Below are 17038 nucleotides of genomic sequence, written 5' to 3'. Positions count from 1 at the left end.
ACACCTGCTAAATTGGACCACGTGAGGTACAGGTAGGCTGGGCGGTCTTCTTAACGTGCTGTTGGGATGTCCATGAAAACTAAGTCAATGATTCCCTGAGACAGGGAAGCCTAGGTTCATTTTCTTCCCCTGCCCAGGCAGATTCATGCCTACAACTTCTGCCTGTAAGACCCATGTTATATCACTCCAGTATATAAAAATGAACTAGAGAGAGGGAGAGGCTCGTACAATGTCTGGTGGTTACAGCACTCCCTGGACAAGGGGAGCCAGGGTTTCAGTCCCAGCATGCAGGGTTAGTTAACCTTCAGGGTTAATGCCCAGCAGTCACCCTCCCAGGAAATAGGTCTACTCATGCAGACGGGACAATAGGGACTGGGTCTCCCTTTGCAGCGTGGGTGTTGATCAGCAAGTGTCAATACACTGTCCCTAAAACCTCTGGGTAAAAAGATGTTGGTGTCTAGCCTCAGGCATCAGCCCTTGTCTTTAGAGAGGAAAATAGATGCTGTTTAAAATATGAAATGTGCTCAAAAATGCCTGCCTGGCTTGAGTTGTGAACATGCAAGAGGCATTATGTATTTTCTTCTTCATAAAATGACTTTATATGAATTACCGTGAACTTGGAAGTAACAATTTTGAGAATTGCATTTGTCAATAGAGGGAACTGTTTAGGTTATTTGACTTGCTTCTGTGCTTTAAGTTATGAAAAAGTAGGCACGATAACATTATTTAATGAACTCAAATAAGAAACCAAGATGTAATATACAAAGATTACCTGAAAGTGTCATCTCCAGATTTAAACTCCCTGTATACATACAGTAAACCTACCAGTCAGTGGAACCTGAGAGTCTTTTTCTAATATTATTTTTCATAAAATGAGTATTGCCTGCTTAGTTTGAGTCCATTTTGAATTTCAGGTTGTTTAAGCTGCTTTGCTATGACATTGTTCCATACAGAAATAAGAGTGAGTACTGATGAAGATTTATGGCCACTGACTGCAGAAGCTGACTTAGGTTTTATTAACAGAGTATACACAGAGGAGGAGGACTGAGCTCAGAATTAAAATACTGTTTGAACATCCTGGTACCCAAAATGAGTGTGACTGCATAGGAATGAGGTTGGGCTAAATATGGCCAAGGGTTAAGTGGTCCATGAACTGAAGGTTGCCTTTTATTAACAGTGCATTTTAGCTACCCGTCTAGGCACAGGCACCCCGTGCAAACTGGATACAGGCTCTGTTCAAAGACAAGCTGTCTGGGCTGCAATGTCTCTGTGCTTATTTACAAGTCTGTAAGTTATACTGCAAAAAAAACAGCCCCATGAAACTGTTGTCAGAAAGCTAGAGAAGCAGCATCAGCATTGCACTATCCAGAGGCCAATTTATCATTACTGTCAATCGACCTTGACAATGATTTCTTTATTAGTAATAAGGGGGTAGGTTGCTTGTTTTTATTTTCAATACTTGGTTGCTGTTTTCTTGGTGAATCTTTAATCTGTCATGCAAACTTACATGCTACTTAGTTTCTGATAACAATAGCATCTTTATTGGTACTTTTTCTCTTAGCCGTGCTTTGATCTTTCTTATCCTTCCCATTCTGAGCATGTTTTGGAGAAACCAAATGTTTTGACTGTGAAGGCAGAAACAGGAGGGAGTTAATTCCCGATTTGAACAAGAATTGGCAAGTAAAATTAGAGATTAGTTTCCTACATCCAAGTTGCTGACCATATGAATCGGTTTGTGGAAGTGGCTCGTGCAGACTGTCTTGCCTCATTTAGCATGGGTGACTTCGTGCTTTCTGTAGATGAAGGCAGAGGGCAGGGAGAGGGGAGAGAACACCCAAATTAAGAAATAATTTGCACAGATTACTGTGCAAAACCAGCAATCCTCCATCTGTGTGGGTCTTGGGCAAAGACAAAGGATTTCTTTCTGTCCCCTTATTAAATGGGGACGAGACTACTATATTTTGAGCCTCTCCAGTTTCCCCATTGCCTGTGGGTCTGGATTGTTCTCCTGCAAAACCATCTCTGGATTGATGCTCTTCTTTCAAATTTTTCCACACCAGCTCATCACCTGACACTTGGCCACACTGCATAAAAAAAATATCTCTTTGCCTCTGCCCTTTCCTTCTTCACTCATTTTGCCTGTGCCCTTGCACAGACTCCAAATCACCCTGCCGTAAGATGCTGAACTTTCTGCTAGCAGATTCAAGGGGCAATAGTCACTGATTCACAAACCTGTGTTTTGAAAAGCAGCATTTAAAATGACTGGTGTCTGTTGATTAAAATTTACCTGCAGTATTTTTTTTTCTTACTGTGCTCCGTTATTCTCATTTGTGTCTGGGTCTGTGTTCACAAGTCTGTCTCTTGAACCTGATTGTATTTCAGCTACAAACTATAAAGTTTGCCTCTTAGTCTCTGCAGGAAGCTCTGAGCACCTCCTATACTCGTTTCTTTTTTCTATTTTTTCCCCCCAGCTCATTTAGTAATCTTAGAGATGCTTGGTACAAGTACGTGTGTTTTAGGGATACATATCTCATAGGAAAATGTGGTGTCTGCTATAGTAAGGTTTTGCCTGTCAGCACTGATGGTTGCATATACAAAATACTCCTAGATCTTAATTCAGAGGAAAGATAAGCTTGCTGCTGTTTTGTGTTCTTTTGAGAACTTTAGTGGCAGAAAGAACTATTAAAGTTCAAAGGACAGTTGTTCCATTCTTCCTCTTCCATAATGGAGTTGTGTCTGAGCCACAAGGTATCTCTGACAGAAGTACCTCCAGTAAACTTGCAGTGTTCACAAGGAATATATAGGTCACCTCTGGCTTGTGAGGAATGCAGCAGTGGTGATTTGCCATGAATAAATTAGATAAGCCAAAAATTCGTGACTCCACTGGGAGGTGAGGAGCTAGTGGTGCCTGTCTCTGGAGTAGCTGTTTTAAGCACAACTGATGAATCAAGAAGTTTATCTCCACTGCACAGAAGGTGAAACACCTCATCAGCAAATATTTCCTGTCACTTGTGGCCAGCCTGGATAGTCTCTCCATTGGGAGCTCCTGTAGGGATTTGTTTGGCTCATCAACATTACACTACACAGCTGCTACGATATGAGAAAGTTATAGAATCATAGAATTGCCTGGGTTGGAAGGGACCCTTCAGATCATCTAGTCCAACCATCAACCTAACTCTGACAAAAACCATCACTAAACCATATCTCTAAGCACTATGTCTACCCGTCTTTTAAAAACCTCCAGTTATGAGCATATTTATATGTTAGCTCAGATACCATTGTAGTAAATGAGTCTGGCCATTCTGAATTACGGTTTGCAAATAGTCTTGTAGCACAAAAAAGTTAAGGATAATCCCTATTTTTGGCAGGCTTAAGAAAACTTGCACATACATGTGTAGGTATAGTTCTACATGTTTTTACAGTTAAAGCGAGGTAGAAATAGCTCCAGGCTTCACTGAAGGAGTCAGGCAAACTTTTCCTCAGATTTCAACTAAATTTCAATTCTGAACCATCTACCACAGTGATGAACCTCTGTTGAAGAAATCCTTCTAACTGTGCCCACTTCTGTAGAAAACTTGATATTTTAAGCAAATGAGGTTAGGTTTCAAAGTCTCACATGCACCTACAATCCAAGTAAGAAGATGTTTCTTTTATAGCCTTCCAGTATTCAAGCTGCCTTCATCTAAACACCCAAATTAAGAAACTGATTTCCATCAACTGATCAATGAAGAATCAGAGAGTGAATCAGAAAATTACTCTTGAATCAGAACAGCCTTTCTCTGTCTGTTTTCTACAGGGAGATACTGGGGAACAAGTAAGGTCCTGAAATCATGTGGTCATTACAATACAATCCCCACACAAGAAGCAATGTAAAGAAAAAATGTGTACAGTGAAATAAATCATAGAATTGTAGAATCATTTAGGTTAGAAAAGACCTTTCATATAATCATAGAATAGTTTGGGTTGGAAGGGCCCTTTAAAGGTCATCTAGTCCAACCTCCCCTGCAATGTGCAGGGACATCTGCCACTAGATCAGGTTGCTCAGAGCCCCGTCCAGCCTGACCTTGAAAGTTTCCAGGGATGGAGCATCTACCACCTCTCTGGGCAACCTGTTCTACTGTTTCACCACCCTCATTGTAAAAAATTTCTTCCTTCTATCTAGTCTAAATCTTCCCTCTTTTAATTTAAAACCATTACCCCTTGTGCTATGGCAACAGGCCCTGCTAAAAAGTTTGTCCCCATCTTTCTTATAAGCCCCCTTTAAGTAATGAAAGGCTGCAATAACGTCTCCTTGGAGCCTTCTCTTCTCCAGGTTGAACAACCCCAACTGTCTCAGCCTGTCCTCCGTGGAGAGGTGTTCCATCCCTGTGATTATTTTTGTGTCCCTCCTCTGGACCTTCTCCAACAGGTCCATGTCTTTCCTGTGCTGAGGGCTCCGGAGCTGGACACAATACTCCAGGTGGCATCTCACAAGAGTGGAGCAGAGGGGCAGAATCACCTCCCTCAACCTCATCAAGTCCAACTGTTAACCTAGCACTGCCAAGTCCACCAGTAAACCATGTCCCTAAGTGCCACATCTACAAGTCTTTTAAATACCTCCAGGGATGATGACTCAACCACCTCCCTGGGCAGCCTGTTCCAAATTTGATAACCCTTTCAGTGAAGAAGTTTTTCCTAATATCCAGTCTAAACCTCCCCTGGCACAACTGGAGGCCATTTCCTCTTGTCCTATCGCTTGTTACTTGGGAGAAGAGACTAACCCCCACCTTGCTACAACCTCCTTTCAGGTAGTTGTAGAGAGCGATAAGGTCTCCCCTCAGCCTCCTTTTCTCCAGGCTAAACAACCCCAGCTCCCTCAGCCACTCCTCGTAAGACTTGTTCTAGACCCTTCACCAGTTTCACTGCCCTTCTCTGAATACACTCTAGAATCTCAATGTCTGTCTTGTAGTGAGGAGCCCAAAACTGGACACAGTACACGAGGTGGACCCTCACCAGTGCCAAGTACAGGGGGACGGTCACTTCCCTAGTCCTGCTGGCCACACTATTTCAGATACACACCAGGATGCTGTTGGCCTTCTTGGCCACCTGGGCACACTGCTGGCTCATATTCAGCCGGCTGTCGACCATCACCCCCAGGTCCTTTTCTGCCAGGCAGCTCTCCAGCCACTCTTCCCCAAGCCTGTAGCGCTGCATGGGGTTGTGACTGAAATGCAGGACCCAGCACTTGGCCTTATTAAACCTCATACAATTGGCCTTGGCGCATTGATCCAGCCTGTCCAGATCCCTCTGTAGAGCCTTCCTACCCTCAAGCAGATCAACACTCCCGCTCAACTTGGTGTTGTCTGCAAACTTATTGAGGGTGCACTTGATCCCCTCGTCCAGATCATTGATAAAGATATTAAAGTATCCAGTGCTCTCAGTTCATGCTGAACTTTGGCACTGCCTGAGCAGGTCTGGTACCAAAGGTCTGGGGTGTATCTGCAAAGATACAATATACTCCGAGCATGTATTTCAAACTCCTTTTGTCTCATCGTTGGGGGGGACTTTGCTTCTTCTCATGGGTAAGTTTCTGTATGTACTGCAGAACCCCTGCCTGAGTTGATCAGAAAACACAAATGCTCTGTCCTTCTAAATAGTTATTTTTCATAAGTTTTGTCTGTAAAAAAATATTTCAACCTGCTCTTGTCTTATGGAATGCAAGTTTTCATCATCTTTGAATACGCTTGTGTTTGCAGAGCACCCATATTAGCTATTTAGTATAATAGTGCTGAGAGGGTCCTCAGGGCTCTCAAACTGCAACAGTCAAGTGCAAGCCACAGAAAAAACAGAGCACGGTATGCTCCCAGATGATTCATGCAGTTGCTCCTAAGAAGCATCTTAGAGGGCTGTTTCAGGAAGTGCATTTTAGGGCAGAAGATGTATTAGCTAGATGTTGAGAACCAAACCATACATTACTAATACTTACAATGGAGTTATTTAGCAGCACAGAAAAGCATGATAAAACGGAATATTTCTTTCCTCCACTATTCTTTGTCCTACATTTTCTGTTGGGCTCACTTAATTTTATTATTCTTGTTAGTAAGAATGAATATCCAGCACTAAAGCATTTCGGAAACACAGCACTGCCTGCACTGCAGGCTATTAAATCTTTGTAAATCAGCCCTGGAATATCATCCTTTCCAATACATCATTATCTTTTTGCATGGCGGGTTGCTCTAATTGCAAACTGTCTAGATGAGATCCCACCTGTGCATTGTAAAACCACCACAAAGTGTAATTGGATGAGTCTTAACCGTTCTTGGCAGTAGTCAATCTCTTCAACCCCAGTGGCTTGTGAAGGTGTTAAAGGAAAGGACAGCATCAATGTGTGTAAAAGACGGTATTGCCTCCTTTTTCTTACAGTGAGGAGAAATCCTTTTGTGGATGGGGAGAAGCAGGGAATCTCCAGCAATAAAAATGTCAAAAAAAATTCCATGAACCCGTTAATGACTCAATGCCTTTTCTTTCAGCAGCTTCACTGAGTTGCCTGCCAGTAGCCGAATACCACACTAACACTCAGTTAAATGCCTTTTTCCCTTGTATTTAAACTAATTTTAAAATCTGCCTTCACTTCCTGCCTAGCTAAGGAGAGACAGAGGCGATGTGCATACTCTTCTGAATTGGACACGTGGCCATTTCTTAACTTCCTTTCAAGTGTGTTAATGCAAACGGACAGCAAGGCACTCTGCGTAATTACTGGCAAGGGTGTAACACTTCACTGGATTTTCATTCTCGGATGAAATGTACACAACCTGCTGCGTAGGTTGTCAGCATGGCTCAAGGACTGTCTAACCAAGGTGACCATGGAGTTCATCTCCCATGCCAGGCAGCTGGTTCCCAAACTTAGCAGCTCTTTGGAAAGCCATGAATGGTCGTCCCTGTACTTGGACACTTGGCTTGAAGAGTTTGGTAACGACTGCTTGTATGGGAAGATCTGGATCCAGAGTCAGTGACTGATATGGGATTACCGGCATGCTGCCTGTTGTTTTTTGTACATTCAGGCATTTTCCAAAATAATGGTGCTCAGCAGCTTGTGAGGTGGCCTGTTAGCAACGTAGATATAATGGAAGAGGTTTTGTTAAAAAAATGTTTATTGCTTTTACAAGTTTCTTCTTTTCCTCTTCCCGCTGTGAAAAAAAATCAACAAAACATGAAGATGTACATGGAGAGGAAGCCAAAGGAGGCTCCTCACTTTGTGTAAACCTAGTATCATAAAACATTAAAATCCTTTCAGAGTGTGTGGCTTTCAGCTCTCAATGCACGTAACAGTGGTAGCAGCTAAATATGCCAGACTGTCAGGTAGTTTCGCTTAAGAAATATGGCACTATCTATTAAACAATTTCTGTTAGTTCCCAAGAAAACTTTCTAATTAAATATTTCTCATCAGAAGTAACAGTTGATTCATCCCTTTATCGTGACTAGCTATTAACCTAGTTACTCCTGGCAAGGGTACAGGAAGGTTTGATTATTATATTTTTTTTGAGTTGGAAAACTTCCATGGCAATGTAACAGCCATTTATGCCTTTGAAAATCGTCACTATCCATCGCCATTCTTAGAGGAGGTTGCAGCCAGCATTTCCTGCAAGCACACTATCCCTCGTGGAGCTTATAATAACATTTATTAGCCAATACTGTTGTATTCACTACGGGATATGTGTCTCAATGAGAAGGGGAAGCGGAGAGGGGAAGCGACTAATAGTATTTTACATATTTAGATAATTTTCTTGTCCTCAGAACTTCCTGTGTCATTGTTTTTCCCCTAGGTGTTTTTTTGTTTTGTTTTGGTTTGGTTTGGTTTTACTTTTCTGGTTGGGGCTTTTTTTTCCGGATAAATTCTTTCTTCTTTTGCCTCATCTCGCTTGGAGGGAGCCCCTTTCAAGTGACTCCCACTGTGCAGTGTTGTTCCTTTAGGGTGTTACCTGAGATTTCTCTGAATAGTTCTGCCCATCCTTCTCTGAAGTCTTTAATCCCATGAAAAATCCTTCAGTAGTGGTTCTTACAGCTGCATTCACAGTTTCTGAGACTGAAATGCAATCCTCTTCTGGTATCTCCTTGGATTATCGCCTGAGGTTGGTCCTGGATCCCATGCGGACTGTATGAAATGGAACAAAATCGAGACCACACACCTTTCAGTCTGTCCTTTTCCCTTCGGGCCTGGTGGAACCAAGGCATCTTCCACTAGTTCAGGATGGCAGGCTGAATTCAGGAGGCTGAACTTTCCTCTGAAGTGTCGGGCTCATTTTGGTGGCTTTAATTTGAAATTCAGATGGTTTAAGTGTCTTAGCACTGAAATATCTCCTGAAATAGACTGCTAAATTCAGATTACATGCCATAGGAAGTCGTGAGGTACTGCTGCTCTCTCTTGAATTTTCTCTGCATTGGGGAACACCAGTACAGTCACATATCACTGGAGACTGTCTTCTAAACTATAAAATTCCCAGAGCCACACTGATGAGTTTACAATCTTTGGTTACTTTAGCATTGTAGTATAACTTTATTGCTACTTCTGCTGAGCCTGGTATTTGGGGGTTGATTTCTGTGTATCCCATATTTTTCATTTTCGACTTTTTAAGTTCCAGGTCTTCCTTTAAAGGTCAAATAATTTAATTTATTTGTAAGTCTGTGGTTCTGCAGTAAGTCGCCATTCACCGTCATGCTGAAATTCCCATTAGGTTTATAGTCATCCCCTGTTCTATTACTAGTACTACCTTCGGTTATTACACACTAACTATGCTCTTTCTGTCCTAGGGCAGAAGGGAGAAATCTCTAGGCACATATGTTTCGTTTGTTTTAAAGAATTAAATATTAGACAACAGAATTAAAAAAGCAAATGATATTAGAAAACCTGACCACATCAAACTGAAAGAATTCAAGTATCCTTTTGCATCTCTAAAAACACCAACATGCCCTCTCTCACAGATGTACAAGCCCTGCATGGCTCTGTTCTTTCATTTGCTTTCACCAATACAAAAAATCATTTTACTCAGTTCAGTGAAAACAAAGACCTGATCTTCAGTGGTTTGCAGCAATACAGAACAGCCTGGTCCCCCAGTTTTGTTATTGTCATTGGAAATAATTACACTGCAAAGATAGGCTAACTTTTCCTGGAACTGCTTGGTTTTGCGTAGGCTTTGTTTCAAACTGGAATTCAAATTGTGTTCCATGCATTACCATTTCTTACATTATTCCTCTGAATTTTTAACAGTCTTATTTGAGTCGGCCTATGAACTTTCCCATCCTCCCAAATCCACACTTATGGTCTGCCAGTCCACAAATCAACTTTTCAGTAAATGTTTAATCAGTTTATGGTAGAAGAGTCTTTTTCATGTAGATTTCCAAAAAAGTTAGACTTACAAAAGCAGTCAGGCAGCCTGTGCACATGTGTCCATCTAACCATTTGGCTATCCGGTATTTGCAACAGGATGTTTAAAAACCTGTTGATCAGCATCCCCTCTCTCCAGAAGTATAATGAAAATAGGCAGCTGCATCAATGTCCCAATGCAGCAGGCTTGGCTACTGACAGGAGAAAAAATCTACTAGCCGTAGTAGACATACAAGAATCCACTTGGGAATCAGAGAGTGAAAATCCCCAAACTGCAAGAAACTCTTCAGTCAACTTGCGTGATACAAGACTGTAAAGAATTTGATGGCAAAACACAGATCCAAGCTTTGCCATTTCTGCAGCTTGTGGACTGCATGGTGACTGAGGACATTAAAAGAGATGTTTGGGAGGAAAGTCTCAACTTTTCACATTCTTCGCAGGGTCACTAGTTGATGGTTAGTTGGTTCATGTCATTAATGTTGATGTTTAAATAAGTCAGATGGAATAGGCTCTAAAGGCACCTATTTTGCCTTAGCAGTTGTGAAAGTAGCCAGCTCAGGTGCAGACATCCATGTTGCAAACACCTGTATGTGCATGCAGTCTGATTTATCCCACTTCCATGATCTATCTGTAGGAGGACAGGAGTGGGACCTTTTTGGCGGGAGGATTTCGTCTGTCACCACACCCCGCTCAAACCCACTGATGTCAGCTATTTAGGAGCCCTGGGTTCGTCCCCTACCACCACTGGGGGACAAGGTCTGCTCCAAGTCACAGCAGTGGAAGCAGATCCAGCAGCTGTTAGCGTGACTGTGCCAGTGTGCTCCAGAGAGCTGTTAGTGGCCGTGCAACTCAACCAGTGCTATCGAGGGGGAAAATGTGTTCAGTAGAGAAAAGCACCTGGCCACCCCTACCAGGACTGTCACCCTCCTTATGTGAACCTCTTCTGATTTCTTAAAAGGTGTGTCTTAAGCTATTTATTTCTGTAGGAAGACCTACTGTGTGCTAACGGGTAAGCTTCAGAAGCATGTATTTCAGCAATTAGCCCAGCATGTTGCTAAATTAGATGTATCCGTCAAGTGGTTCAGAAAAGACTTTATAGTACTAAACGTGTCTTGGTCCTGAGCACGCACCACCATCCTGCTGCTGTTGCAATGTGAATGGGCTGGGCTGGGCTGTCGCTGTGCTGTAAGCTCTGATCCTTTCCATGTTTGCAGGATTTCACGCTTCCACCTCCAGGAATGCCAAGGAGAGCTGCGTTGAGCAGGAGTGCTCCTCCTGGCCTCAGTAAGCACGAGATGGCCGCCTTGGGCAGCAGGAACTGGCGGGGCAAGGCTGACCCTTTCGGTGTGGTGGCTGCATCCTTGGTGAGCCAACTGTCTGACCAGCAGAAGATGAGCGAGTCACCTCTCAGCTGGTTCAGAGGGGTGTATTTACCTCCTGCTCTGCGCCCTTTAAACAAGACGTTAGTCAAGGGTGACAAGTGGAAGGATGTGGATAGCACCCAGGAAAAGCGCAGGTCCTTCCTGCATGACTTCTGTAAGAAATACAACAGCAGAAAGCAGCTGCGAACTCACCTCGTGCACCTGGTGTCAAGAATTTATGTGGAGGACAGGCACAAGGTGCTGTACTGCGAAGTACCAAAAGCAGGCTGCTCCAATTGGAAAAGGGTCCTCATGGTACTCAATGGTCTCGCCGCTTCAGCACACAACATTTCCCATGATGATGTGCACTATGGAAAGCATCTAAGGAAACTGGACAGTTATGACCTAAAAGGGATATACACACGTTTGAACACGTACACCAAGACTATATTTGTACGTGATCCTATGGAAAGACTGGTATCTGCCTTCAGGGATAAGTTTGAGCATCCAAACAGCTATTACCATCCAGTATTTGGGAAGGCAATAATAAAGAAGTATAGACATAATGCAAATGAAGAGGCATTGAAAACAGGATCAGGGGTTAAGTTCAAGGAGTTTATCCAATATTTGTTAGATTCCCATCGCCCAGTAGGAATGGACATTCATTGGGAGCAAGTCAGTAACCTCTGCTATCCCTGCCTTATCAACTATGATTTTATAGGAAAGTTTGAAACCCTGGAAGAAGACGCCAATTACTTTTTGCAGCTGGTAGGTGCTCCAGCTGAGCTGAAGTTTCCTAAATTCAAAGACAGACATTCCTCTGATGAGAGAACAAGTGCAGAAGTAGTGAGGCAATACTTAAAGGAATTGTCTAAGGAGGAGAGACAGCTGACCTACGACTTCTATTACTTGGATTACTTAATGTTCAATTATACATCACCAATTGTATAGCTTCGGGCTTCTATTAGATATTTATCATTTTGGGATTCAAAACAACTACTTTGATATTAGCCCTGAAAGAAAACAAAGTTACTGCTAAGTGGAGTTGTCTTGACTTAGTGGGGGGTTTATAAGCTAGAGTGACATCAATCGACATTAAATTATAGGAGAATGCACCAAAAAAAGACCTGTAAACAGCAGAAATTGCACTAAAATGCCTGAAAAAGCTACTTTTACTATTATGGATTATACTGTGGAAGTGGTATCACAGCCAGCTGTTGCATTAGCTTACCTAATGTTCTTTTAATGGTTTAAGATAAAAGCATTCAGAGTAGCATGATTCTTTTTTGGTGTGTCTGCTTTAGAAATTGATTTTGAAACTATTTTTGAATGTATTTTTTACTTTCTGTCACTTATTAATAAAGAAGCATTGGCTAATTTTCTAAAATGTTTGCAGCATTCTCAGTTGCAAGGCTTGGTTGTTTGATTACCATTAGACTGTAGCTGGTTTTAGACTGGATGGTTTTTATTGAAGGGTGCTCTTGAATACAAATGCATAAAACTACGAATACCACAGCAGCTTATCTGTAGAGCAGAGTAAATTTGGGTAAGCCTGCGATCTGAAGTCACACTCCACTATCCCGTTTTGATGGATGCATTAGAGTTGACAAACATGACCCTCCTTTCAGAGAATTGCCACATACATTGAAATTAACATTTTAATTTACAGTGGAGTCAACCACACAATGCATACCTTGGTCCAAATATTCAAGATAGTCTCCATCTTTAGCAGCAGGGCAAAGTCTGAGGGTGGTAGCCATGGATCATTATAAGGTCTGTACTGAGAATCAACTTCATTGCAACTGCTGTGACCACTCTTGGTCTGCCAGTGTCCAGTCATCAGTCCGGCTCCTGGCAATTTGTTGCACAGAAGGTGTGTGCACCCATTGCCTCCCAGACCATGGACTGGTTTTGCCCCAGAGCTCCCTGAAGTCATGTGGGGTTTGCTGTCCTTCCTGCCTTGTCACCAGCCAGCAAATCCCAGGGATGGGGAGGGTGCTGCAGTCTGGTGGGACGAGTATTGGTGATTTGTCCTAGAGGTGGTTGTGTCCGGAGTCCCACAGTCCTCCTTCTCTTCCCTCTCCTCCCTCAAGTGCTGTCTGACCAATGCAGGCAGTCATTCCTGCAACCCACAGTTGCACATGGTGTTGTAGGATGGGTGGCCAGGGTGTCCCAGGAGGAGGAGAAATCCCTGCAGAATGGATAGGGAGAAATCCCTGTGCCCTTCCAAAGTAAAGATGACACCTATTCTTTGCTTCCTGGGGTGGTTTGGAACATCTTGCTCCAGCGTCTTGATATAGCAAATTCTAAACTATGCAAGTAAAACTGATGCAAGCAAAATGTCCTTTTCCTCTATTCCCAACCAGTGCTCACAACCAGCCCTATTGCTGTCCTTTCCCTCATCTCAGGCAAATGTACGGCTTCAGTCCTTCCAAAGGAGTAATTGTGGGTCCCTTCCGAAAGGAGAAACCATTTCCTACGTACTCTTGCTGCTTGTTTCTCCCTCAGTTTTCTCCTCAGAAGAGGTAAAAAAATCACCTCCAGCCTCTGCAGTGCCAGACCGTCACCGAGCAGACTCTGCATGTCTCTCTTTGCATCAGGGCAAGCCGCTCTGGGGTGGAAAAGTAAAAGCATACTGGGCAGCCCAAGTCAGAGGTGGTGCTGTATGTGACCAGCAGCACCTATAGGCAAAGCCAGCCTGTTCACTGGGGCTGTGGAGCAACGAGGAGAAGGGAAAAGCCCACAAGCCCTCACCACCATCTCCACCATGTGGAGAGAAGTGCAGGTGTTCAGCACCAACGTGGAGGTGCAGGGATGCCCCGGATAGGTAGCTGTTGGTGTGCCTAGAAGAACCCCTAGGTGTCAATACCAGCAGTGTCTGGGATGGGATATCCAAGTGTTGAACTGCCCTGATGCATGCCTTTCCTCAGGTGAACAAGGTGTCCCTAAATCTCCCCCTTTACGGTCAAGATGGTGTCTGACTCCCACCTCCCCTGAGAGAAACCACTTCTGTTTCTCCTATGGGCTCCATCCCAGAGCAGGGAGCCCCCGAGCTGTGCGGCTTTGCCCAGGGCATCTCAAACCAGGACAGGACATGGCTGAAGGCTTGGCCCCAGGCCACCATGCTGGAGAAGTGGCTCCTTGCAGCAGCTGTCACGCTGGGCTCTAGTACGCTGCTGCTGCAGTGTTGTGTGCCGTGCCAGTTAATGGCTGTTATTGAGTTCCCATGTATCTTTACCCACCACAAATTATTATTATTTTTTTTTAATTTAGCCATGCAATATCATGACTGTTTTTCTCAAGTGGGACAACGCATTAGGACTTTAAAGAGCAGCTCCTGCCAGAGTTTTGATTTTGTGTCATCCAGCTTCCAAATTCATGTGAAAACTGCCTTAGATTTCACTTAGATTTGACCTTGGTGTAAAAAGCATCTTTTCCGTTGACGCAGCAGAGCTCTCTAGATCCTCTGCTCTTGTAAGTATTGATTCCCACCTCAAGTCCTGAATGAATCTCACTTGCCTTGTAGGGAGGCCATTGAAGATGTTAAATAAAAAATAAGTGTACACCAACTTTTGATGTCTATATATTTTCTTTGTCTTGTCTGTGGTGGATGTGTGTTAATCCATTGTTAGTTTACAGATGAAAAGATGGCTTATGTACCAATATATGAGGAAAAAAAAAGTTTAACATGCTAATAAAGAACGGAGGTCAATTTATATATAAGTTTCATATTAATTCTTTAATTCAGAGAAATAAATAGTAGTAAATGACAAAGTCTCTGAAGAACTTAAGCTTAACCTTGAGCTTTCTTTAGTGACAAACTTTCAGCATCTGATCAGGGAATGAAAGAGATTTTTCAGGGGGAGGATGTAATTGTATCGAAAAAGCTGTACAGTCTCATAAGATTTCATCTACTAACTGATCTTAGAAAAAGCTATTGTTTGAGTCAAGGGAGAGGTGAAAGAAGTTATTAGCAAATGTTTGGCTTCTGCAAATGAGAGGGAAGATGAGATTGATTTGCATGCATCCGTGGACGTAGACATCAGGTCCCTGGATTGTCATCTTGAAAATCTGGTACAGTTTGCATTTGTGATTTAAAAGGGGAGGACACTACTTAAGGACTTTAAAGCATGTATGTGCACAGAAGTGTAATTGTTTTAGCCGCACTGTTGTTCTATGGCTCTGGTGAAAGTAATTTGACTTCTTTGTGTGCTCAACCTCAAATTTCATAGCCCCTAACTGCACTTAAAAATTCATTTTTTGAAAATCTAACCCAGACTTTTGTAAAGAAGAGCCTCTCCATAGTCATCTTCAGCGACCTAAGGGATTCAGATGATCTCAGTAGCAGAATCTAGATTGTACTTTGCCTCATTAACCACATTTTGAAAATCACCAGCCTGCTTTGCCAGGAATTAAGTTACATGATTTAAAATTAACATAAGAGTTTAGCATAATTGAAGTGGGACTGTGATATCTGACTTATGGGATTATAAGAGATAAAGGCATAATTTGCGGCATAAAAGATAACCTCTATTTTTAAAAGTAAATTTTAAAAGGTCAAAGTGTGAGGTTGGGTTGTAACTTGGCTTATGTTTTGTAAAACTTCTAGGCAAAAACAAAAAGTGAAGGTCATCTGCTATAACTAGTGTAAAATCCCACCTCCACAACTGTGCACAGATGTTTGTTTTACTCAGAAAATTATATTGAACGTGTGCAGAAGAGGAATGAAAATACACTCCGCAACATTTGGTGCAATTACGCTTACACGAAAGATCAGCTGCAGCATGCAGAGCCTCTTTTGAGGGGCTTCATTACAGTAAATGCTTTTTAGTTATGAACATTTCTTCATTTGAAGATCTCTGAGCACTTCTCTAATGCAGGTCAGTTGTCAGGGCAAGTCAAATGTGCTGTAAAGGCATTACAGCGAGTCCGCGGGAGGGCTGGAGGGGGATGAGAGTGCTCCCTTGGCTCATTTGTCTCTTCCAAACAGCAGACAGTCGTGCTTAACCTCCTGAAATCAAAACTTGATTTTTGGAAAAGATAGTTCCATATTTGCCTTTCTTCTAAAATGAATCAGTGTTAAATAAAATTAAATTATTTTATTTAATCATATAGTTGAAATATTTTAACGAATCAACAATTAAATATAAATAAAAATATAAAATAAACTGCATGGGTGTGCGTTCTCAAATTCTGATATAGTTGCCCATATAAGGCAGTTTCCTGTTTCCACGTAGGATTTGGCTTGCAAAACTGAGACAGAGCCATTACACTCAGCTCTTCTAAAAATTGTTGCTTGCTGGAAGTCAGAGGTGTGCAGCTACAGTGCAATCAAGCATGGCCCATCCTCTTGAAATGTCCTCTGGTGTAAGTGCCCCAAAAGGCCAAATTTATTGGAGCTACTCCTGCCTCGGGCTCTTCTATCTTAGTGATGTGTCATTGGAGATCACCACTTTAATTTTAACTGTAGTTTGAATTTAAATGAAAATTACAATATGATACTTTGCAAAAGTTTGAGAGGAAAATATTTTAATAGAGCTTTGTATTGTCGATGTAGGTTATATATAAAAGTCTTTGTTGTATGTGCCTTCAGGCTAACGATGCATCAGATAAGTATTTTTAACCGTAACGTTAATACAATTTTATCAGCTGTGTAACCTGCTGTGATGCCTTCAAAACTAAATGAATCTGGCCTCGGAACCTAATGTTTGAAGTCAGACCATAAATTATTACACTTTATGAAAAAATACAGATGCGCTTGTCCTGCATCATTTACAGTTCAGAGGGCAGGGCAGGAACAGAGTTCCAGGGAGTGTTACTGCCTGACTCTGCAAAGGGAATCAGTCCATAACCCCAGATGCCTGGGACTGATCTGCCTTCTGAAATGTGGGTGGTTGGGGGGAAACACTTATATTATTTAATTTAATGAGAATTCATAAAAAAAAATATTTTGGCGGAGAACTGCTGAGCTCTTGGTGCTGTAGCTAATTGCAGTGAGTCCCACAGATTTCTTGTAGCTCTTCTTGTGGCTGGATCCATCAGACACCTGGATCCTCCTCTACATTCTCTAACTTCACGGACTTGTTGGACAAACTGGAACTGTTCTCTGCCTCAGTTTCCCAACTGGTAAAGTGGTCCAGTGAATGGAAGGTAATTATACCATGTGGCTTCTGCTAAAATCATTGAACTCTGTGAATAAATAGCCACGTTTAGATTATAGGTGTTAGTATGGAATTTAACTCATAGGATGATCATCCCCTTTCTTTATGTTTTGTTTCCAATGGCTCAGAGGAAGCCAAGGACTTCCCAGCTTTGT

General features: G+C 42.4%; 1 protein-coding gene across 6 annotated transcripts in view; it reads left to right on the top strand.

Moving 5' to 3' along the window:
• Positions 1-13981, top strand: part of CHST9 (carbohydrate sulfotransferase 9) — a 99070-nt gene extending 85089 nt beyond the window's left edge. For 4 of the 6 annotated variants that reach the window (XM_063326763.1, XM_063326762.1, XM_063326766.1 and 1 more), the window contains one exon: positions 10576-13979. In XM_063326763.1, the coding sequence (XP_063182833.1) occupies positions 10576-11673 (1098 nt within the window). In that variant the 3' untranslated portion in view covers positions 11674-13979. Of the gene's footprint in view, positions 1-10575 lie in introns of all 6 variants that reach the window. The other 2 variants (XM_063326768.1, XM_063326767.1) reach the window with 1 other exon arrangement.
• The last annotated feature ends 3057 nt before the right edge of the window (positions 13982-17038 follow it).

The sequence above is a fragment of the Chroicocephalus ridibundus genome, chromosome 2 (assembly GCF_963924245.1).
Source record: "Chroicocephalus ridibundus chromosome 2, bChrRid1.1, whole genome shotgun sequence".
In the NCBI taxonomy this organism is placed as follows: domain Eukaryota; kingdom Metazoa; phylum Chordata; class Aves; order Charadriiformes; family Laridae; genus Chroicocephalus; species Chroicocephalus ridibundus.
Note: the sequence above shows the minus strand (reverse complement) of the source record. Positions and strands in the feature narration are given on the sequence as shown.